The sequence below is a fragment of the Pelodiscus sinensis genome, chromosome 8 (assembly GCF_049634645.1).
Source record: "Pelodiscus sinensis isolate JC-2024 chromosome 8, ASM4963464v1, whole genome shotgun sequence".
In the NCBI taxonomy this organism is placed as follows: domain Eukaryota; kingdom Metazoa; phylum Chordata; order Testudines; family Trionychidae; genus Pelodiscus; species Pelodiscus sinensis.
Window position 1 is genome coordinate 59,515,149 of NC_134718.1, and position 25,527 is coordinate 59,540,675.

Sequence of the window (25,527 nt, forward strand, 5' to 3'; positions counted from 1 at the left end):
TATTATAATTTTTAAATTTTGACTCCATTAGGTGATAAAATGTATTTGCTTAATGTGCAATTGTAAAGTCAAATACAAAAATCTCTGTGTCTATTGTTTTCCAGAATAAATTTTACATAGAAACCAAGCTTAACAGAGACTTAAAAGATGACCTTATAAAGCTGTTTACAGAACATGTTGCAGAAAAGCACATTTACAGCCTAATGCGTAAGTCAATTTATTGTATTTTTCTTAAAATAGATGATAATCAAATTCTATTGCAATTTTGGAAAACTAACTGTAGGTTGTAGGAGGAAAAAGCAGAAAAGGTAGGAACAAAATCCTAAGACTAGAAGATTAAAATACAGATTGCAAGTACTGTACATACTTACTGTGGGCTTTTTTGGTCTCTGAATAAAAATGCAGTGTAATGAGGTTGGTTATTTACTAAATATATGGTTTTAAAAGCTTTTAGGAGGAAGAATGAGGCATGTTAGTGCCAAAACAACAATTGTTTTTTCATAGACATTTTGTGTAGATGCCATTGTTGTCCAAATATTTCATCCCAGTGATGTCTACCTTACGATTATGATGACTACGTATTTTATTGTGCAGTGGCCTAGCCTGTTCTACTTTCAGTACAGGTTTGACCTCCATGACCCAGCACCCTTGAGACTTGACCCATCCTGAATGAGGGAATTTGCTAGATCACGTTAGGTCCCTTCTGCTGGCCTCCCAGCCTGCTTCCCCCTCCCTGTGGCTGCCTGTGCTTCAGTCCCATTGCCACTGGGCTGCCATCCCACTGCTACCAGGCTAGGACTACCTGGGGACAGAGGTCCCCAGCTGCCTCTGGCCAGAGCTCCCTGGGGACGGGGCTTGCCAGGCCTGCTGCTGTCCTGCCTGCCTGGGACTTCCCTGGGGACAGAGCTTCTGGTTGCTGCTGGCCTCACTGGTGGGCCTGCTGCTGGACTCCCAGTTGGTACTCATTCCCCTGTGCTGGGGCTCTCTGCTCCAGCAATATCCGTGATACACCAGAGTGTAGGAGGTTTAACCAGTATCAAGAATGCTAGGTAAATGTGACTTACGTGGTATGGTTGGAGGAATCAGGTGCCCAGGTATGAAACTTGGTTGTCATCTTGCTGTATACCTCCCTCCCCCCCTCTTTTCCCACCCCACCAATTAAGAAAAAGATGGGGATGGATGAAGTAGTGGCTAGTGTAGCCTTTATTATTATTGAAAGCTAATTTGGTGTAATATAAGATCACTAATTGAGGTGTAGTGCTGGCTACACTCAAGTTTAACAGAGCTCTGCTTGTTTTTAGATCTTGAGCTCATTGGAACACAGCTCATAGGCAAAGAACACATAATCACAAGAACCAGATCTATCTTTTATCAGTTTTATTAATGTTATGAATATTGCAGCAGATACAGCTTATAGGTATTTTCATGCACCACTTAGAACTAAGGACACATCCTCCTAGATAGTGTTATGGACTGATCATCAGTAGACGGATATTTCTGCTAGGGCTTTCTCATAAGAAGTGCATTTTTCCTCTTTGGACACCCCGTTTTTTGTCTATGCTTACTCTTCACATGTATGTGAAAGTTCCAATGCTCCTCTTTTTTTTTTTTTTTTTTTTTTTTTTTTTTTTTTTTGTCTGATATTCCTTAGGAATTTAAGGGACCATGATTTGCATAGGTTTCTCTGTATTCTCATTAGTGTTGATACAACCTGTATCCTGTGTTTGACATGTGTTGGAGATAGATGTGCTTCTACATTTTTTGGCGATTTAAATAAATCGTCCTTCTAATCTTTTGCAATATTATCTCTCTTTCCCTCATAATCTTAAGACATCAGTTTATTCTTTGAAAACTTACTTAAGAAATGCTATTGCTAGCATATCTCCAAGGGCTGAAATAGCTAAATTAAAATCTTGCAGGCTTCAGCTTACAGGTATTGTTTCAGCCTTCCTTACTTGGATACCTAATACATGATTATTCCTCCTAAATGCTGATCGGCCTTATAGTTCTATAATCCTACACTTTAACTCCATTTAACATATAATAATTAATCATAACATCACACAACAAATGAACAATAAACAAAAATCATAGCTGTACTAGCCACATTAATTTCTCTCTCATGCTATTATGTTAACATAGGTACAGTATATTGATACTATCAGATGACTTCCAAGAACTCTGAGCTGATTTAAACTTTGATTATGCAATTAAATTTGTGGTGGGCACCTGCACCCCATGGAATCCAGCCTGTTATACAGGGGAAGGGTGCAACTGCATCCTCCCCATGGTCCCCCAGGTAAGCTTGGGGGGCTCTGTTAGGGCAGTGGATCCACGGCTTGAGCTCAGGCCCCCACCTTCCTTACGTAGTGGGGAGCCTACACTGGTGCTCCAGCCTCGCCTCGCCTTCCCTCCGAGGTTAGTGTGCCAGCACAGGCTTCTCAGTTGGGGAGCTGGGGGAGAGAACGTCCTGAGCTATGCAATCCGGCTTGCGGGGAAGAAGGTTTCCCTCCCCTGGCTGGGGGAACAGCAGCACATGGATGTGCTGCATGGAGGCTTTCCCCACTGCTGCCATTGGCTGGAATCCGACAAATGGGAGCAGTGGGAGGCTATGCCTGGTACCTTGCAGAGTGCAAAGGTAAGTAAGTGCCCCCCACCCCTCATGCCCTGACCTCACACCTTCAGCCCCTCATACACCCTCTTCTTCTGGCCAGATACTCTACCCCCAACCCGCTGATCCTCCCCTGCCAACCCGGCCATGGCTGCCACGATCCATCCAAGAAGGTAGTTTCTGTAAAACCTTTATTACTGTATATAATTTTAGTTATAATACAATCATTTTACCAATCACTGTTTCCACTCAGATTTTTCATTAACATCTCTTATGTACACTCATTGCATGGCAATTTTGAACCCCTTTATTTAAAAAACCCTGCAGTTCACATTTAAAAAAAAAAGTCTCCTCCACAGAAATTCTTGGGTACAGACCTGGAATCCTAGTGCGGTTGGCAAGCACCCACATGGCAGAGTCAATTGCAGACTTGGGGCCTCATGAAAATGACTGTTGGCTATTGAGTAATCACAAGGACACTGCTTCATCTATTGTTCCTACTTGTCTGTCAGCAGTGGAAGATAGGTTTGTACTATATATGTAAGTTCAAAGCATTGAAAATACTATTTATATAATATCCCAGGACTGTCACACTGATCATTGCTATAAACTTGATATTTACATCAGTGTTCCTTCTAAGCTGTGTGGCAGCACAGTTTCACAGGTGATTAATCAGCCCTGCCCAGTCAGTAAACTCCATGCAGAAAGCCCTGAGCCTCTAACTGGGTGGGGCTGATCAGTCACCTGGGTAGCTGTACTGCTGCTCAGCTTAGAAGGAACACTGATCCACACCTGTTTTGCTATTATTGTCTTTTCAAAACTAAATTTGCAGGCCATAATTTCATTCGTTATCTGAGACTGCACAGGTGGTGCATTAAGTGAGTGAACTGCTATCCACATGAATCTCCAAGCACAATTTAACTCCCCATCAGATACAAATCAAGACATCCACCCATATGTATCCAGCCAATCATTTGCCACATGCATAGATCCACACTACTCATAACACAGCCAGCACACGAAACAAAACCAGGAATCGCTCTGAAGCATAAAATGTCTGAGTTAGTATGAAGAGTGGAAAGTTGAACAAGCATGGCTGACAACTTTCTTTGTTCAGAATATCACCAGGTTCAATCATCACCGGATTTGTGGCCTGTTACCATCCAGTTCTCACCCACTTTTGGCTCTTACCACACACGACTTCACAAATTACACTCAAGTAACAGCATAGGCTTTCAGCTACTAATGTGACTTAATTTAGTCTGACCTTCTATAAGGAAATAAGCTTTGTTGCACATTTGTTAAAATCTTTAGAAAATAAAACATTCCTGACTTATTTTGCCATATAATTTTTCTTTGAATTCTGTCAAAAAAGAATGTACCGGGTAACACGTAACGTTCCTTTGATTACCACAGGATCTCTCTCTTTCTTACCTTACTGCTTTGTGATGACCAGCAGAAATAAAAAGATAAAAAACTGCAGGAAGTAGCTTTGTGTTAGGGTTGCCAGCTCTGCAGAGAACTATCTTATAGTCTCCAGGAATTTAAACGTTCATCTTTAATTAAAGGTGGTCATGTGATACCTTCAGGAATACATCCAACCAAAACTGACAGCCCTAGTGTAATGTGCACTGTTAATGGACCTCCTGGTATGATTTCATATATTTAGTCTCACCATACAGCTTATTAGAACAAAGCCTTTTAACATCTTGTCTTGTATTTTAAAACTTTTACAAAATTTTATTGTGACCTGACTTTCTTAGATCCTGACAGTAATAGTGTTTTCTTTCCCCAAAAACAAAGATTAAAGTGGTATAAATTTTAAATGTACTAAAGTATCCCTGGAAATAACTGAGTGCATGCAGCACAAATTATACTATAGTAGGGACATTGAGAAGTATCTTGTAGTTACCTCAGATATTTTCTTGTCATTCTAAAATTGAATGCCAGAACAAACGAATTTCTCTTATACTTTAAAGACACAAACAATAGTCTATTTCAAATTGCATTCAAGAGGGAAAATCGATATAGTTTAATTGATTTGTAATGTGCTACTGCACAAAGAGAAAAGTTTTTAATATGCTGTAAAGGCAAAAGGCTTTGTGTACAATAGCACTTTGTTGGTCAGGGGTGTGAAAAAACACACCCCTTACCAACATAAACATTTTTATTGGTGAAACTTATATGAACAGCTCTCTGTCTGCAGGAGAGGCTCTCCTGCCAATTTGGCTAATCCTGCTCATCGGAGGTGGTTTAATTTAGGGATGTGAATGACTAGTCAGCTATTCGATACGCAAATGGTTATAGAATAGTCGACATGCTTGTCGACTTAGACACCCCCCACCCCCTTTGCTGACTCTTATCAGAAAGAAGCAGCAAGGGGGAAAAGAGGTGGGGGTGCTTCGAAGAAGCACTGCTGCATGGAGCCAAGTGTCTGCCAGAGTCTGTCACTTTCAAGTGCCCCAGGTTGCATGCAACGTTTCAAAGCAGCAGCACTGCATGGAGCCTGGGGTCAGCTGGGGACTCCTCCACTTAATCCAGGCTCCATACGGCGCTGCCACTTTGAAAGGCCGTGTGGAGCCTGATGCTAGGCTCCCTGCAGCGTTTCAAAGCTGCAGTGTTGCATGGAGCCAGGGATCAGCTGGGGATTCCCACCTGACCCCAGGCTCCATGCAGCACTGACGCTTTGAAACACCACATGGAGCATGAGGCCAGTCAGGAAACAGATTTGTTCATTCATACTCTGAGTGATCCATACTGTTAAAAATGGAAGAAATGAAATATTTTTTAATAATAAAACACCTGTTATCCCTTCCAATTTGGTCACTGGTATTTAAAGTAGACTCTAATCTAGAAAACCAGACTCTCTTTTGCAGACTTACTTGGGAGTCTTCTGCAGACAGTTGTGGCTCCCAGCTCTGTCTTGTGTCCAGAGGAGCCTTTTTTAAAAAAAGACTGCTTTGTTCAGTGACATCACTGTTCACTGGTGGTATAATAGGCACCTGAAATTCTATGGTCTATTTGCAGCTTATATCTACAAATGTGTCCAGCTATCTTCCTTAGTGGCAAAAATGTTTTTAAACCACCTCCGAAGGAGCTAACTAGGACAGAGCTCAGTTTCCCAAAGAGCAGGGTTTTTGGTTTTTTTTCCTGTTGATCTCTGAAAAGACCAGTGATTTACTATTATAAAAATTTGGGTTGACCCTGGTTCTCACTCCAGAAACTAAAGGTAGACTGAGTCTTGCCAAGAAGATGTGGTACATGCAGTCTCTAGATACAGGTTGAACCTCTCTAGTCCATATTCTCAGGATCTTACTGCTGGCAAGCCAGTACATTTGCCAAACCATGGGAAGTCAGTATTGTCTAGCAGCATTTCTACCACTTATTGGGCTCTTAGAGGACATGTAGTGATAAATTAGAGCTAAATAGGAACACAGAACACGGAGAGCCAGAACTGACAGCCAGGCTGTAAACAATCTTCATGAGACCATGGGGAACTTGGCCACACCCCTGATAAGTGGGCATCCAACTAACTGAAATCATGCTGGACCACAGATGTTGCTGGACCAGAGTGTGCCAGACTAGAGAGGTTCAGCCTGTACTGAGAGAAATAGCTGTGTTTTTTTTTTTAATTGATCTACTAAGAAACAAGCTTCTAAGGAACAAATTGGCTTGGGAAGAGTATCTAAGGCAAAATCATTTTGATTTTCAGTTCAGAGCAGTGGTGCTCATTAACTTGTTTGGCTGGTATGTGTCTGATTCTATCCTTGGGGCACTACCAAGAGCTTCTGTGAGTTGGTATCACATGCTGTAACACTGACTTCCAGGTCATTCCTGTTTTCAAGTGCACATTCTCCCCTTCCTGCCATGTCAGTATTTGAACTGAGGAATGTTCAGAGTATTAATTGCAGTAGGGGGAAACCTACCCTTGTAAAACAGCATGATAACACCTGCCATTTGGTGCAGTCGGCTAATTTCCAAAGACAAAACGATTGCCCTTTGAAAGCATCTTTTTGATTCAAAGATAAAGCACTCCCATTTGAGCAGTAAGAATTTCACTATAACTAGAAATAGAGATCAACTTCACCAGAGGAAAGAAATTAATGTTTTCCACATAACTTGCCAGTGGCGACTTCACTTTTCCGTGATTGTGGAGGTAGGGGAATGGGAAGGAGCCTGAATGCTTTCCCTTCCCTCACATGAATGGATGAGAAAGCAAAACCTCCAGCTGCCTGTTAGTGTAGATATCTGCTAGAGTGTACTGCTCATGCAAAGAAAGTGCTATATATAAGGAAACAGGAACTCTGGCTGCAATAACTCTAACCCTTTAGTCAGATTTCAAATCAGAACTGCAAGATCTGAATGAAGATGGACCAGAGAACCAGAGTTCCACTGAGTACCAGAGTCTAGGTATGAAAATACAGGCAGAAAATTATATTACTTGAATACAATATAGTACAACACTGATTATTTTCCTAGCCCTTCACTGTTTTGTCTATTCTTTTCCAAGTCATAACATATACCTAGACCAGGGGTGGGGAACCTCAGGCCCAGGGGCTGGATGCAGTCCCTGGCTTGCCTGGATCCAGCCCTCAGGCTCAGGCCCCCCATGTTGGCGCTCCAGTCTCCCTGCTGCTCCACCTTGGGGCTAGAGCACACAGAATCTATCAGGCTAGGCTCGCCTAGGGTCTGGTGCGCAAAGGACTGTGGGGAGTGTCTTTCTCCTTCTCAGTCAGTGGCCATGTCAGTGTGTTTGTTTTGTTTTTTTTTTCTTTTTGCTTCTCTCTTGTGTGTTGTCCCCAACTGATTTTTCTGTGGGTCAGTGGCCTGGATCCAAAAAAAGTTCCCCATCTCTGACCTAGACAGCCATACAATTAGCTAATCAAAAGCTAGTCATTCATTTGATAGGTTTGCTGTCTCCAGGCTGACTTAACTATAATAGCGAGCAGGCATTTGTTTTATGCAGTATTCAGGTTCAAGATTTAATTTTCTTAAGTGCATTGAAACCTGAAAAGACACACATTGATATTGATGAAAAACTGAAGCCAATATTTCTGTCTCAAATAACTGTGGCATGGATTTGTGTGATTTACATTTTGAAGTCTGAGAGTCTGACATCTTGCTCTGTTAAGAGTCTGTGTTTCTTTTGCCATGATACTGAAATGATCTCCCAGAACTCTGACGTGAAACATTTAATTGACCCCATGGGTATGCTTCAGTCAGTCTAACTTTTACTTAAGACAGTGTTGTTTTTTTCCCAGTCATGTTCCCCCAGACTCAGTGAGGGATGGGTTTAAAGCAGTTCATCTCTTTGTTTAAAAAATTCAGGTGTACAAATATAGGGGGGGAAGTCCTTCAACTGTAAAAATGTTGAGGAGGAAGCAGGAAAATTGACCAGGAAGTTGAAGTTCGGTGATTTCTCTTTGCATTCTGCCTTGCTTCTGATATGAAATTCAAAAGCATAAATGCCGTATGCAAACAGAGAAAACTAAGGCAGTTAGAGACTGGTACACCATGCAAGGAAAGGGCTTTCTTTTGCAATACTTTTTTTTTTTTTTTTTTAACTTTTTGTTCCTCGGTTAATGGATAAGCAGAAGAGGGTATCACTTGATTTGCACTCAAGCATATTACTAACAGATGTGTAAATCTATACTGTCATCACGGAGTTCATTGTCAGTGGAACAAAATGTACTGATTTGTTCTTTCGCTTTTTACTAATAAGGCAGTAGTGTGACACACTGTCTTACAGTGATATGTCCCATAGTCCAGTTTTTAGATATGGGAAGAGGGACTATGGGAAAAAACCTGGACAATACTTAATGCCAGGATAAATGCCTGACTGGGCTGCTATGGCAGAGAAACTAGTGTCTTCTCCAACCTCACCTTTTGGAACAGGCAGGTAGAACTAAAGATTAATCAGATTGTGGGTTTTGCTGCCTTCCAAAGATGACTCCCTTTATTTCTCCAGTTTGGCTATTACCTCTCAAGGAGTCAGCTACAGAAAAGGAACCTGAAGCTGCACTGGCAAAGCAAATTAGGAAAAGGTCCTGAAAATAATAAGTTTTTGGTATCCCAGTTGCAAAGAGAAATGAGGAATGCACTACACTCTCATGTGTGCCCTCATGTAGAGCCCTGCAAATCTGCTTGTATTCTGCGGATATTCATGGACCACTTTTGTTGATCGGATGGGGATACAAATCCATGCAGAGCTATACATTTTATAAGATCTGAGACAAGGAAGTACAGTAGCTGTCTTCAGCTCATAGCCTGTGAGGCTGCTTCCCCACCTTCTGATCCTATATTTCCTCTTCCCTCCTCCCTTCCCCTGGCCTGTACTTACTGTGGGAAGGGAGGAAGGAAGATCCCTCTCCAACTGACCTAATATGATAGTCAGGAGAGAGTTCCTAAATAGCTTGGCTGCTTAAACCAGGTAGTAGGAACATGGGGGAGTTTGCTGTATGTTTTGATTTATTAACTCCCCTTTCATTGTAGGAGGGTGGGAAAAGGGGCTATAAGCTACTTCCCTGCCTTCTAGATCCCATTTTTTCTGTCCCTGCATGCAGAGAAAGAGAAGGTGATAGATCAAGAAGTAGTTATCTGCTGCTTGTAGCCTATAAATTGCTTTCTTGCCTTCCAGAGCCTCATAGGCTCTGAACTGCAGACAGCTGCTTACCTGTCTTTGAGATCCTATGTACAGTATATACACATGAACACAGATGCTCCTCTGAGAGACACTGAGAGGTATCATGCAGATGTGGCTTCAGATAAGACAGTGCAGATTGTGGGGTGGATGAGAATTGATTCTCACTGAGATGGATTGGAAGCAGATCTACATTTTTGTATCTGCACAGGGCTCTACCCCCTGTTTGCTTTACCATTAACACAGGGTTAGCCTGTGTACTGCTCCTACCTCATTGAAGAAATTAATCTGTTTAGGAAAGGAATATTTTTATTTTAGGTGACTTGGGCCAGCAGCTATGCTGTCTCAAAATCCGTTCAGTTTGGGTTAATTCAGAAAAGCTTTGAGTGAGCTGTTGTAGTTTTAAAGGCTGATTGTAATATGTTTACAAAAACAAGTGGTACAAAATGTTGATGAGTCAAGCTGTAATAAGGGGTTGGAGAGGAAAGCACAAATTCACTTCTGTTAATGAAGATTGATCGCCAGGTGAATTTGCTAATGAAATTTGTTTATAAAAAGTCAGGTGCAGTAATAAATAAACCAGTACTGATTGCTGCACACTTTACTTGCCACATATCGTGGATTCACCTTGTTAAATCTTCAAATATTATATGTTGTGGAATAGGATTATAGCTCATTTTGAAAAAGTAAATGATTTTATGGGGGAAAAAGTCTAAACTAGTACAAAAATCAATTAAAGATATGGAAATAGTCAGCAACTATCATCACATTTGTCTAAACATCTCCAGGCTATGGCTTAGTCATGCAAACAGTCCTACATTTCAAGACTAGTTCCATTGATTTTAGTACTCTACTTGTGCAAGTTAAGGGCTACTCCTGTGTATGTTTGCAGGTTGGCTCATGATCAGTCATCTCCTGTGGTCCTGTGTCCACTGCAAGTGTCTCAACTATGTACCTAGGCTTGTGTTTTAGATGCATAAAATATCTATAGCTTAATCTCTTCTAGACTATATTCAGATTTCGGTACACATTTTATTAAAGCCTTGTTCCCTCTGTGACATCACAGTATGCAGTTTTCTTGATGGGCCTAGGGATTGTTGCAGGAAAAATCTGTAGGAGGAAAGTTGCAAATGTCTCATGGTATGCAAATCACTTCCCAGATTTCAAGGAAAACTGTTCTTTTAAAAATCACACTTCTGTCTGAGACCAATGTACCTATAATAGTTACAAATAGCACCTTCAGTTACTGTAATTGAAAGATTAAACAGATTTCTCTTCTCAGTTTACACTGTTTTGTAGAGATCTTTTACACAACAGAAAAGGGAAGGTTAGGTGTGTGTTTTTTTTTGTTTTTTTTTGTTTTTTTTAAATCAGCTATGGTTGTGAGTGTGTGACTGCCATCTTGACTAATGTTGTGGACTGAACTGGGAAAGCTCTACAGCTAAAAATATATGTTTCTACAGTGTAAGCTAAAGAGGCAGGACAGTGCTTTGTGGATGGGGCAGAAAGAAGAGCGTATAACACTCTGACCTGTGGGTTCTAGAAATATGCAAATATTGGCAAAGGGGCTTGGCGCAGGTATAGTTCTTTTTAACACCGTTCATATTGTCATTAATATACAGGACATAGCATTAATCAAAGCCACTTCATGTTAAAAATTAATGTTGTGTAATATACTTAATAGTATCAAATCAATAATCATTATGCACATGGCAAACAAAAATTGTGGTTATTGGTAATGTCTTCCAGTTATTTATTAAGCCAATAAGTACATCAAGAATGAAAAACAAATATCCTCTCGTTTTTAAAAAACAAATAATTTCTTGCTTATATCTGATTTTTAAAAAACTTGTTTCAGGATGTTCATGTTCAGATCTCCAATCCAGAGCAGATTCTGTTGTCAGTATGGTAAATGCTTTAGTATAGTTATAGTGAAAATTCTTATGCTTACCGTAGCACTGTGAATATTACTGCTAAAATAAGTTGTATTTACTTCAGTTCTGTCTCAGAAACATGGAAATACAGTTACTTGACTGTTTTTCCTTAGAAACCCCATATGCTTAGCTGTAATATGAGAAGGCAAAAGTATTTTACGTTTTCACCACACAACTTCATATTCTATATTGCACTTTGACTAAAAGGTTATATTTATACTTGTAAGAAAGCAATTGTCACTCATTTGTCTGTCACTTGGTTTCCTCGTTAGGAACATCAGGTGACAGACAAGGAAAAAATAACTTCACTTAACTGCCAAAAATATATGCTGAGAACCTAAAGTATTTGACCAAGAAAATGGTTAATCAGGCTTCTCTTTTCATTTCAGCTTTACTTTTAGATGCTCAGTCAACACCGTTTCAAATAACCCCTTCAACCATGGCAAATATTGTGAAAGGCCTGTATACACTTAGACCAGGTAAATATCCATTGCTTTGTTTTGCAATCTCTCATTGTACTGTAGTATCAAAACATTCCACAAACTTGTATGCAGTCTAACTACAATATTATGTATTTTTGATAAAACCATAAAATCTACCTTTTTAATCAGTGGTTAGCTGTGTTGTGCGATGTCACAACTAAGCCTTCGTTATGAATGCAGAAGATCTATTTTGTGACCTACGGGACAACTGATTCTTGCATTGGGCTCCCACCTTCACTTAACTAGTTTTAAAATATTAAAGGGAAGACTGAAGCACAAGCACTGTGCTTCTTTGTATTACTGTAAGGGAATGAGCTGTTCAATAGGACAGATATTGAACAGTAAGATAGATAATGGAATGATAGGGCCTTTATGTCTAAATGACCTTTCCACCTCTGATGCTGTGATGATTGCAGAACAGATTTTGATTGCAGAACAGATTTTGCTATAAGAAAGATCCAAAATTTATCATTTTTATATCATGGTAAAATTTTATTTTACCTTTGAATAAAATGTATATAATGTGGGCTTCATGGCCAACATTATCTCAGTGAGCCAAGAAAATTGTGGTGTGTACCTACACTGCGATAAAAGGCCCGTGACACTTCATGGATGGTCTGAGTCTCAGGACTCAGGCTGTGGGGCTATAAAATTGCAGTGTAGATGTTCTCGTGAGTGGTGTGGTGAGAGATCCCTCTCTCCTAGGGATGTTAAATTTCTATTAACCAGCAAATCGAATAATCAATGGAATTTCCATCGACTGCTTGATTAGTCGATAAGGGGGGCACTCACGCAGGGTCCTGACTGCCCTCCTATGGAGACGGTGCCAAGGGGAACTGGTACAAAGGCAGTAAGCGGATGGGATGGGAGATGTGACTAGTCGACTACCTAATAAACAGAGGAAGCTGTCCAATTGTATATGATTGTAGTGTCACTCAGGCTGTGTCCAGACTCAGGGTTTTTTTCGAAAAAAGTAGCCTTTTTTCGAAAAAACCTCACCTGCGTCCAGACTCAAGCCACGTTCTTTCGAAATTAAATCGAAAGAACGCGACTTTTCTTTCGGTGGCGGTAAACCTCATTTCACGAGGAAGAACGCCTTCTTTCGAAAGTTCCTCTTTTGAAAGAAGGTGTTCTTCAATGTAAATAGGGCTTCTTCGAAAGAGAGCATCCAGACTCACTGGATGCTTTCTTTCGAAAAAGCAAGCCGCTTTTTCGAAAGTTCAACGTGCAGTCTAGACGCTCTCTTTCGAAAGAGGCTCTTTCGAAAGATACTTTCGAAAGAGCCTCTTTCGAAAGAGGCTTGCAGTCTAGACATAGCCCTAGTCTCCAGTGTTTGCACTGGAAAGACAAACCAAGAAGATATTAACTTCAAGAACTATCGCTTCTCCATACTTTGTCTGCAGATGGTTCTATGAGACTAGGTGACTGACAGTAAAAGGAGAGTCTGGCAAAGGGAGGAGAAAAAAAGTAAAGTGAATGGAGAAACTTGTCATGTACTTAAGTACTCTTATCTGGACTCAAGTCAGGCAGTGGAATATGTCCAACAGCTCCCATTAAGCAGCTCAATTGTCTTTTCGTGCTCTCTTTTTTTTTCTATCTGCTGTAGTATGCCTTTTCCAGAGGAACTCCAATATACGAATAGATTTCTCTCCAGCAGCAAAATTTGCTCCTCTTAATGTTAGGTATGGGAAGAACAAAAGGTAAAAGATAAAGAGTGGAAGGACGGGGAGAGAAAAAGGAAAGAGAATAGAGCCTAAGAAAGAGACAAGTATATGAATGAGCCATGTGCACAGACGAGATGAGAGGGGTGAAAAAAGAACAAAATGAAAATGTCAGGGGTGGGGGAGGGATGAAAGGATGGAGAGAAACAGATCAGATGCAGTGACCAGCCAAGACATGAGGTTGAGGTAACCCTGGGTTGAAGCTCTTGAAAATGTGGAGTTAAATGTGGATCTAACATTATTTCTACCTATTTGTTATATCTGTTTTCTACGAAAATATGTAGACATTTACATAGTGCACTTGGCTGCTGTCCATAACTTTCCTTCCCTGGTAAAGAATTTGTAAGATACTGATTTTTCTGACTCGTATCACCATTAGAGGATTTATTGTTTAAACCTATGAACACATTTGGTGTCAAGGTTGCAGTGGCACAAAAGGGCTTGTCATCAACATTTCATACTAAGAAATTAGCTTGGACTAACTCGGTTAATTCTGATAGTTTAATGTTTGTGTCCATCTGTGTGTAAATCCATTAAATGGTACAGTACCTTTAACTTACCTTGCAATGTGAAAAGTGATCTGACTTTGTTTGTAAGTTGTTAGTGACCCCTACTACCGTAATGAAGGTATTGGTTTATGCACTGGTGTTCATCTGTAAGGCCATGTCTACACTAGAAACAATGTGCGTTTTTAACACACGTTAGCTGAGGTACATTCAGTGGTCATGTAAACCCCCATAAGAGAGTCTAAGGTTTATCTGTACCAGTGATCACATGCTAAAAATATAACTTGCTTTGTCTACACTAGGATTGCATTAGTTGTTGGCAAACATTCCACTCCTTTCCAGGCAATCTGGGCCACAGACACTTACAGTTTCACTGTGGTACTGCTCTGTTTCTCTGTTTGCTAGGCAGTTGCTATATGCTATATTATCTTTGCTTTGTCTCTTCTGAGAGTCCATAGAATCAGCCTGCAGATATGTCTGCTTCAGTTAAGAGACCCTGTCAGTGGAGCCTGCTGGAGTATGAAGGATAGTTCAAAAACTTTTGAAAACTTGTCTCTTGCACCATTAGAAGTTGGTCCCATAAAAATATTCTTAGTAGCATTTTACCTCTCTTGCTCTAGTGTAAAGAATTGTACATGGTACAGGCCAATGAAGCATATGGTTCATACTCTTTATAGCTTTAGGTGTCTATGGTGCCACTGATTCTTGATGGAGCAGCACAGACTATTGGGCCAAAAATGTGTGTGCCTTGAATATCTAGTCTTTTAATTAGGGCTGTTAAGTGATTACAAAAATTAATTGCAATTAATCGCATGATTAAAAAATGTAATCGCGCGTGCTTCCCCTTTGAAACGCTGCAGTGACTTTTCAAAGGGGCAGCTCTGCGGAAGCCCAGGATCAGCTGGAGTCCTTATCTGACCCCAGGTTCAGTGCAGCTGCCAAATGAAGTGGCGACATTTCAAAGGGGCAGAACCACAGGAGCCTGGGATCAGCTGGAGTGTCCAGCTGGAGCCGGGGATCAGATCGAGCGCCTCTCCGGCGCCTCAAAGGGGAAGTGTAGTGTGGAGCCAAAGACAGCGGGAGTGCCCAGCTGACCCCCGGCTCCGTGTTGCGCTGCCCCTTTGAAGTGCCGCTCGGGAGTGCTGCACGGAGCCCGGGGTCAGCTGGGGACTTCAGCTGATCCCAGGCTCCTAATGCCCTGCCCATTTGAAGCACCGGAGTGGCACTTCAAAGGGGCAGAGCAGCATTAACGTCTACGATTAACATGTTAAGGTTTTTAAAGCATTAATCCTGCCCTGCGTTAATCGCAGGCATTAACGCAGATGAATTGACAGCCCTACTTTTAATTCAAGATGTCAAGCAATTTTGTATAATCTTAAAAAAAAAAAACCTATAGTCCTTCAAAATAATTATTGCTGACGCTCATTTTTTTCTATTCTGTGTTTCATCATTTTTATGTTTTCTGTTTTCATGCAGAGTGGGTTCAAATGGCACCAGCTTTATTTTCTAAATTCATCCCAAACATTCTCCCTCCTGCTGTGGAATCTGAGCTTCAGGAATATGCTGCTCAAGACCAGAAACTTCAAAGAGAGCTTATGCAGAATGGATTTACCAGGTAGTAATTATTACCCCGGCAGTTGCACAGGACAGCACAAACTACTAAAATGCATAGACTTCAAAAAAGAAAAATCTATAAAGACGTAAATATTCAATATAATACTAATTATTCTAAAGAGTTGAACCAGAATTTTCAAATCTGGGTTTTTATACACTTAAATCCATATTTAATCACCTAACAATGTGTCTTGGGTTTTCAGAAGTTCTAAGAGGCTACAGATTTCACTGATGGCAGTAGGAAATGAGTGATCAACATCTTTCAAATACTTTGAGATGAAACTGAGATGCTTCTGATTTTTGTTAATGCTCTCCTGGTATTTGGATGTACTTATTAATGGATAAAAGCGGCGAGGAGTCCTGTGGCACCTTATAGACTAACTGAAGTGTTGGAGCATAAGCTTTCGTGGGCAAAGACCCACTTCGTGACATGCATCTGACAAAGTGGGTCTTTGCCCATGAAAGCTTATGCTGCAACACTTCAGTTAGTCTATAAGGTGCCACGGGACTCATCGCCGCTTTTGCAGATTTAGACTAACACGGCTACCCCTCTGATTATTAATGGGTGATATTCTTCACAGACCGTTCTCATTCAGCATTGTCCTTTGAACTTCCCTTTTCCATAAAGTAGTAAAAGGACACCAAAAGTTTGAATTTTTATCGGTTTAAAATACTTGCTGGGCCTATTGTGCTCATCCACTCCTCCTCCTTCAATTTATGCTCACATGCCTTATTGTCTTTCAGTCATAGAACCATAGAGCTGGAAGAGACCTTAGAAGGCCATGAAGTCCAGCCCCCTGCCCAAGGCAGGACCATTCCCAATTAAATCAACCTAGCCAGGGCTTTGTCAAGCTGAAACTTAACTTGCCATAGCTGCCTCTCCTGCCCCAGTGCTTTGCGCTCCCTCTGCAGGAGCTAGAAACACTTAGCTTAGGCTGAGGATGTTAGTAAACCCAGATCCTTTCATAGGAGCATCACTGCTGAGGAAAGCAGCTCATGCATGAGGCAGGAAGTGAAAGTGACCCTCCAGAAAGCATTGAAACTGTTAATGCACAAAGTAAACAAACTGCATACAAGATAATTTTATTTTTCTCTAAATGTCAATTATTTTAATCAGCAGGGTTGCTTTTAACAATAGTTGGTATACAGAAGTCTCATAGAAATGGGAATTTGTAGATGATAGCCTTTAAGACCTTCAGTTATCACCTGGAATATTATTATAAGAATTCACTAGATTTTGGAGAAGCTTATTCTTTTATCTCCTAAATAGAATAACATGATGTCTTGTATGTTGCCTGTCAGGATGGTATGCAAGGAAATACAAAATTTTGTCCTCTCCAATGATAAAGAATATGCACAAAACAAAAGATCAGTCTTAACGCATTGGTGTTGACCTTCAGATGACTTTGTGATTGGTAGCTGAGCATGTCAGATTAAATTTCAGTGTATAGCTTTCTGAGCTACTTTTAAATTTCTCCAAGCATGATTTCCACTTACTAAAGTAGAAATGCTGCTAAGGTAGTAAATATTCTGCTGTTCAAAGCACTAATGCTAATTAGGGATGTTAAGAGGTGGGTATTTAATCGAGTAGTTGATAGAATTTATATCGACTACTCGATTATTCGATAGGCAGCTCAGCTCAGTCCCAGCTCGTACCAGGTGCAGGACCAAACCCTGCTGACCTGCTGAGACTCCGTAATTTAAAAGGCAGTAGGAGCCAGGCAGCCTGCTCCTGGCTCTTACTACTTTTTAAATTGCACAGCTGCAGCAGGGTTTGGTCCTGCACCCAGTGCGAGGCGAGCTGCCTGCTCAGCTGGCAGCAGCCCCTGTCCAAGGGCAGTCCCAACTCCCTGCTGGGACTCCTAACCCTGTGGACAGGGGCTTCTTTGATAGGCAGCAGCATGGGGAGGGATTGGCCGTCCCTCTGATAGGCAGCAGCATGGGGAGGGATTGGCCGTCGGCACCATGAAGGCAGTGCTTGGGGGAGTAGTGGAGTAGAAGGGAAATGGATATTGAATTTAGCGTAGAACAAGCATCCAGAGTGAATTGTTACTAGTTTTGCCTACAGATTTAGCTATGAAAAGTATAAAAAGTTCTTACTATGTTAAAACCCTCATTAAAAATGTGCTTTAAAAAAAATAAAGTTAGAAAGACTTTAACCACAAGATGACTTGATATTTCTAAAGCTTCATTTTTGCCAGTAAAAATATTTGAAATGATACAATTACATTTAATCTCTTAAACCTGAAAATCTGATTATGAAATAGGGTCTATTTTTAATTGATAAATTAAACTCTTTCCTTAGAGATAATTCAAAAGCATGCCTTGGGCTGAGCTTTTTAAACAATGGCAATATTTGAAGTGTTAATAAATTTGATTTGAAAGATCTTTTTCGATGATGCCATAGGCCAATTAATTATTTGTAGTTTTATCATAAAGGGTTTGACACTTCCCCGTCGAACTATACTGATAATACAGAGAGGAAAGAAAAACTGGTGAAAGCTCGTGTCTTGGAATGTAGCTATTTCACCAGTGCAACTCAGTGCTTTATTTAAAAATCTACATTAAATTATATAGATAAGCCAAACTTTCTTATCCTAACTCAAATTTTGTCACAACAATTGGATAACATTTTTGTAAATATTAATATGCTATATGGAGGCAAGTAAGGTCTGATTTAGGCATTTGGAATAAAAATATCATGCTATGCATGTTAAGTTTGAAAACAGTATTAGAGTAAACTATGTATGCTTAGATATTGCTCTGTTGGGAAGAATTATTAATTAAAAAATATGTAATTTTCTTTCAATTTTTAGCATTTAGAAGAGCCCATTACTCTAAAAGTGCTCTAGTGCTCTAGCACCAATTTATATTCACTCTAGTTAAAAATGATTGACAATAATCCAAGTATTACTCAATAGCGTATTACCAGCCCAAACGTAAAAATAAAGGTCTCCAGTTTTACCATCTACATATCATCATCTCCATAAATGCTCGAGAAAGAAGACAGGCTTTGTATTTTATGCCTGGGAAGTTCCCTAATTCATACTCTGGCAGAGTTAAAGGGCCCATGTGGAGAACAATTTGCTGTCTGTTTCATATGGATCCCATAGCAAGTACTTTGCACCTTGAGGGGTCCTTGAAACATAGTTTGTCAATTTCTATTGTGTACAAAAATAATTAATTACCAGTTCCTAATGTTACTGATCACTGTAGCCTAGTTCCAGTTCACATACGTTACTGTTGGAAATGGTTGTTCTTTTGAATGGGAAAATCCAGGGTCTTCACCTGCCAAAATTTGTCCTATAGCACTTGTAAAGAGCATTATAACCATTGATGGTTGATTACTTTAAAGAGCACAAGTGGTGTCTATTTGCAAACAGGCTGTGTTGTCCTTTCTCTCTCTCTTCTGTTTGTGACCCCCCAGAAAAGCATAGTGGCAGGGGGTCATACAGGAACAGAGAAGGTAGAACCAAGAACAAAAAAGTGGATGAGCCCAAGTCCTCTTGTGAACAGCATTTGGTCAAATGCACTATTATTAGAAAAGTACGCATGCTCAGAACTATATAAATTTAAAAAAAAATCAAGTTGTGTAAGGTTTTTATACTGAGGATTATGGGCTTTTATTTTATTAGCCATTGGCACCACAAAGTCCTACATTAGTTCCTCTCTAATTTAATTATATAGATGGCTTGCTTATGTAATTTACATTCGTATGCTGATTAAACAGGTATTCTGCTAAATAAATTCTAGAGTTGCTAAAATTCAGCTGCGTTTCAGTGTGCATTGCAGGACAGAGTTAAACTAAGCTTCTGGTGTGCTGTTTAGTATTTAAAGTGACAGATTAATGTATTTATTAAATATAGATTAAGAAGTCATCAATTTCAGCAGCCTGATATCTAGGCTCTGGAGTGAAAACAGCATTGCTGTTTCCCATTGATACTTTTGGAAAATGTAACATGTTGTTGACATTTTCACTGCTCCATATCTCTCATCAGTATTAACCACAAGGAAACTGTATATTGAAGAGTTGTCCACACACTAATTTCATGACAGGAACCTCTTGAGAGTTTTCAACAGTGATAATCAAATGAGTAGTGCAACTGAAGATGGTGGGGGAGTTATTTAATCACTCAATGTCAATTCCTAATGACTTTGAAGTGCACACCAAAAGCTTACCTTCAAAAAGGATGCATTTTATTTAAGTGCACCACTTCCTGTTGTCACAGTTGCACCACTTCCTGTTGTGTCACATGAATGTCTAATCTAGATTGTCTGCTAGCAGATAAGTGACATTCTGAATAGCGTGAAGAAAATAAATAACAGACATCTTTCATGCCTCATAGTGGTGAACTGTTGCCATCTAACTCAAATAAAAGGGAGTGGAATTTTCTACATATACTAGTAAAAGTCAAAGGGGCGAAGGAATCCTGATCCTTTTCTAAGTGACTTCAGTGGAGCTAGAATTTCACAAAAAAGTGTTTTAAAGAGCTCTGCTCTTAGAGGAATTGTATGTGGACTTAGTAGATCAGAAGAATTTGGCAATTACTAAATGTCAAAATCTTTCAGATCTTTGAAAATAGCATTGTAAAACTGCTATAAGGAGTTAGTTTTATTTAAATCTAATTTAATGTCTGATTTGAAATCAGACTATAATTGAATGATTTGTGTTAAAACAGAGGATGAGCTTTTTATTTATCACAAGAATTCAACTTTTCTTTAATATTGATTTTAAAAGTAAGGATAGAGTACACTGTAGAATTGTCAGATCACACTTTTTATTGAACCAGGTATATTGGTTCTGGTGTGGGTTTTCCCCCTAGTCATATACATTGATTGTTATTAGCATATTTGCCTATTGTTTAATTTCTACTAAATGGCTAAGCTTTATAAAAGTAAATGTGAGGAAACTATGCTATCGTTGTTTTCCTTTCTGATTCACTGACCACTCTTTTCTCCCCATTCTTTCCCAGAGGGGACCAGTCACGCAAGCGAGCTGGGGAAGAGTTAACTTACAGTAAGTAAGAATCTGCTACTGTTCATGGTTTAGTTTAAAAACGTAAACAGACTATGACTGTCATTGATCATCTGTGCTAGTCCAACTTGGATAAGGGGTCTCCCAACGAGTCTGGAGACACAATATCGTTTTCCATGTGTATATAAAGGTGGAATTCTCCAGCAAGTGGAGGAACGATTGCTTTCCAAGTGGACTGCTTGAACACAGAGAAAAGGATCAGCCTCTGAGGTCTGGGAGTGATCAGAAGGAACTGTACTGTCGTGTGGTGTTCTTTGCCACATAACCACTGCTCATGGAACCAACTCTAACAGGGCTACTGTGTTGCCTCTTAGGCAGCAAAGTGTCCATGCAGCTGTGGAGATGGGGGAGCTAGATTCTCCACACAGTTATGGCTCTTTGCACTATGAAGCCCATATAAAGGAGCCATCATTTGGCTAAAGTACGACCAACAGACAGTTCTCTCTGTTGGTGCAAATGTACCGGAACCGGGCCCTGTACCTGAGTTTCCCACGTCAGCCCTCCCCTGAATAAGAATATATGAAGAGGAAGGAGGAGAGTGGAACTCTGCTACAGTTCTTTGCTGGCTTCATCCCAGAGGCACAAGTTAGAGCTGCCCAACAACTTGCTCTAATTTGCGTTAGGGCTGGAGCTGGCCTGCAGAATGAGGGATTGACATTTTATGATGAGACTGAAAAGCAAGGTCCTGATCACTTGCCAGTAAATATTCCATGGATCTTTCAGTGTCAAGAATAGCAGCTCATGTTGAATGTTGACTGCATTCGGTCTACCCAGATTTTTCAGTAGTATCAGAATATGCCCCCCTTAATTTCCTTCTCTAAACTGATATGCGGCATGGCTGCTCTTCTTCTGTCTAGAAGAGTGCTGGATGAAAGGACTGTATAGCTGGTATATGAGCATACGCAGTTCTTTTGGATCTGGCAGGATGAAAGGTGCTACAGAAGTGTAAGTTATAATAAGGATTTCTGATTAACCATTTCTCTCTTATGTGTATTTCAGATGGCTCATCAACATGTGCAAGCTCCAGAGGGTACAGATAGTGAATATACTGGATGTGCTTTTATTCCTAGCCAGAACAGACACTGGAAGAGCACAGATGATATCCAGAGCCCCAGCTGGGGTCTGCTGATATTCAGGAGCTCTGTCACTAGCTATACGTGGAAGAGGAGTTTGGATTTTCTTTATGTAATAAAATGTCAGTTGCTGCTACACTTGGGATAACTTTGAAAGACATGACTCTTTGGTTTGGTCTCTTAGCAAGTTCTTATTCTCCGATTCTGTGAGGAACGCGCCTTGAAAAACAGATAATTTCTAAGTGAAAATTGGCAGCCAAAATCAGCAGCTTCCTCCAAAAATGTTAGAATGGAAGAATCTTTTTTGCACTCTTGTTTTTTATTATGGACATTCTTTAAACTAATTAACACATCAGTGTATTAGTTTTAAAACTTCAAGGTATTTTCTGAAGCTTTTACTTAAGAGTGAAGATTTGTTACTTTGCAGTATTTATTATTCAGCACAAAGTGACAGCAGCGTTAAGAGTTGGTCCCTTCTAAATATAATTTGGACAGTAAGTTTGTTTCTTCCATCTTTTTTCTTTCCTAACTTATTTTCCTTTTTTGGTATGTTTTCTGACTCTGTGCCTTCAGCTTGTGCACTTGGCAAATTTATAGACCAGATTTGTTCAATGCAAAATATGTTCTTAAGGAAAATCTTGTGGTATTGTGAACAAATATATGCTGCAAAGTCACAAGTTTCTCCTGTGTTACTAGACTATTAATTTAGAAAGGAAGACAAGGTTTAACCTGACAATGTTACTGATATTGACTAGGCCTCCTTCCCACTTTTTCATGTATATGTTTAGTATTAATGCTGGGACCAACTCTTGTAGAAATATCCCACTTACGTCGCTGCCCGCCTCCCCCATTTTTCTGGTGACTTTGTTGGCCTCCATAGTAATAACAGTGGATCAATGTGAACTCCAAAATGAATGCAATGCCAAGCTATGTTTGTGTTGTGTATTATATTGGAAGATTAGCTGTCACAGCTGAGAGTTGGATTATGAGCAAGATTCTCCAGGCTGTTCAGTTATGCTATGTGCCACTCTGAGAGCACTGAGCAGACTTAAACCTGCCTTAATTGGTCAGTGGATGACAGCACTCTTGCAGGGCTGCTGTAGTGGATCTGACAGCACTCCTCCTGCTAGCTACCAGCATATAGAGTGTGTCACTGGTAAAAAGGGGTATAGCCCTGCACCCAGCCAGGGTAAGCTGCATAGCATCATTCAGGATCAGGGAGATACCAAGGTGATGTAATGCATACGTGCATGCACACATCCTCTTCTAGACTTGTGCCAAGCTCAGTTGGGCTGGTCCAGTAAATATGGACCTGTAGTCTTAATTGTAATGGTTAGGAGATGAATTTCAATCCGGAGTATGGTAAGTGAATCCTGTTAATTTAAATAGGGGAGAGAAAAAGCAGTTTTGATTCCAGACTCCTTTTACCATCTTTAGTTAAAAAGGAAAAAAAATACTTTAGTGATACAAAACCCTTTCTGAGCTGACACACAAGTGCAGTCCCCCATTCTTCCACACGTAGCTGTCCTGTTAGGGGAGTTTTCTAGGCTTTCATGAGTTTTCTATAGATTGCAGGAAAAAAACAAAATATACACGAGGAAGGGGAAAGGAGTTTTTCCTTTCAACTTCGCTTTGTAAACAAGCTATATTCTCCATGTTTAAATTCATAGATTGCAAGGCCACAGGGTCCTGTTTTGATAATTTAATCAGGCCTCCTGTATAACACAGGGCAGAAAACTTCCCAAAATAATTCCCAGAGCATAGCTCTCAGAAAAACATCAAATCTTGATTTAAAAATTCTGAGATGGAGACTCAACCGTGACCCTTGGTAAACTGCGCCAATGATTAATTGATTCAGTCTTTAAAAAGGTACTCCTTATTTCCAGTCTGAATTTGTCTAGTTTTAAATTTTCAGCCACGTGTTGTATCTTTCTCCTCCGGATGAGAGCCCCCCTTATTAAATATTTGTTCCCCATATAGGTACTTACAGACTAATCAAGCCACTCCTTCATCTTCCCTTTGTTAAGCTAAAGAGGTATATAATTGTAGAGCATGTATTCTAATCTTTTAATCATTCTCATGGCTCTTCTGTGAACCCCGTCCAATTTATCATTGTCCCAGAACTGGGCTCAGTATTCTAGCAGCAGTCACAGCAGTTCCAAATGCAAAGGTAAAATAACCTCTCTAGACATAATTGAGATTTACTCTTTTGATCCTTAGCTCTTTTGATCACTTTGGGAGCTCATGATTATGCACCATGAGCCACAAATGTTTTTTCAGGATGATTGTTGCTCAGGAGCAAGACTCTCATCATGTATGTATGGCTTATGTGTTGACATTTAGCCGTATTTAAATACACATTGTTTGCGTGTATCCTGTTTACCCAAGTGACCCAGATTGCTTCGAATCAGTGATAAAAAACAAACCATGACCGATAGGGTTTTGAAAAGCACTGTTTGGTGTATCTCTGATTTCACTAAAGTCAATAGGAGTTTTATCATTGGGAACAGAGATAAACAACATTGGCTTTTTTTTTTTTTTTTTTTAAATCCTACCTAGAGTAAAAACAGTGGACAAAGTAACAAATACAGATAGTGAATGGATACTGATTTTAATTTTACCAAGGTTTCAAAATTTTATCAAGAACAGTTATACAATTACTCTGTATACTGACAGCAAATTATTCTTGAATTAAGAATATATACTTTAACTAGTTGATTTAACTACATCAGTACCATTCTAGTTCATATAATAGCGTCCAAGCTCTTGGCATTATCGTGCCATTACGATTTTGCTCAGTCTTTTTTACAAAGGGTTTACTGATATAGGGTTTGTAAATAAGTTGTAGGACTTAGGCCTCATATTTGAGGCAATGATTTTAATTTACTTTTTTATTGTTGCATTACACTTAGGACACAGATGTTTGAAACAATAACTCTGTAAGAAGGTAAAATAAAACATTCCTCTTAGTGTGGGCAATATGATATGCACTATAACAGTACTTGAATGCTTTTCTCCATGTGGGTTCTCGTTTGGACAGCAGACATGAGAACTCTCCTTGGAAAGCATTGTATTTATGTTGTAAATTGGCATTAAAATTTCTATATGTTTTGGCATTATTAATCTAATGCTGAATATTGTTTATCTTGTCTTCTAGGGTTTTATCATTGTGAGCAGAGCATGAAATGGAGTATAGCATAATATGCTAAATTATTTTGTTTCTTTGTAAACTTGAATTTTACCAGTAAAACTAACTATAGTAAAACTAACTCAGCCGATTTGAGAATTAATGCTGTAAAACCATAATTACAAGGCAGCATGGTCCTAGCTGTGCTAGTAACTCTAACCAAATAATAACTTTTTGGTAAATTTGCATCGGTTGCTTACCATGAGACTGAACAGTAAATTTGGTTATACATTGGTGTCCTCTTCTATGTTACATTGGTTCTTTAGGCAAACTTCCTATATTAAAATATTTTTAGATGAATTTCATTTCTTGCTTCTGAAACTTGAAATGTTTCTTACCGTTGTTGGTTGTGTTTTGGACTAAATGTTTAAAGCATTTTTTTTTTTGACACAGAAATAATCTGCGGTGCTATATATGGCCCAAATTATGCAGGTGATGAACGCTCAACTCCTGGGTGGACTTTGGACCTGACTCAACATCTTATGTAGTCATTTTGGAAATGCAATGCAGCTAAATGGAAAAGGTGCAGAGAAGGACAATGAAAATGATTAGGAGGCTGGTACAGTTTCCAGACTAGGAGAGAGAAAAGACTGGGAATGTTCAGGACTTTGGTGGGATATGATAGAAGTTGATAAGTCATGAGTGGTGTGGCAGAAATATCTATAATAAGCAACAGGTTTGCAGCAAAAGGGAGTACTTCACAAAATGCAGTTCACCTGTGGAA

At 39.7% G+C, this 25,527-nt stretch overlaps 1 protein-coding gene across 2 annotated transcripts in view; it reads left to right on the top strand.

Moving 5' to 3' along the window:
* Positions 1-25,108, top strand: part of CACUL1 (CDK2 associated cullin domain 1) — a 74,820-nt gene extending 49,712 nt beyond the window's left edge. For both annotated transcript variants that reach the window (XM_075935377.1, XM_075935375.1), the window contains 5 exons: positions 105-207; positions 11,575-11,664; positions 15,371-15,509; positions 20,482-20,525; positions 21,543-25,108. In XM_075935377.1, coding sequence (XP_075791492.1) covers positions 105-207; positions 11,575-11,664; positions 15,371-15,509; positions 20,482-20,525; positions 21,543-21,583 — 417 coding nt within the window. In that variant the 3' untranslated portion in view covers positions 21,584-25,108. The remainder of the gene's footprint in view (positions 1-104; positions 208-11,574; positions 11,665-15,370; positions 15,510-20,481; positions 20,526-21,542) is intronic.
* The last annotated feature ends 419 nt before the right edge of the window (positions 25,109-25,527 follow it).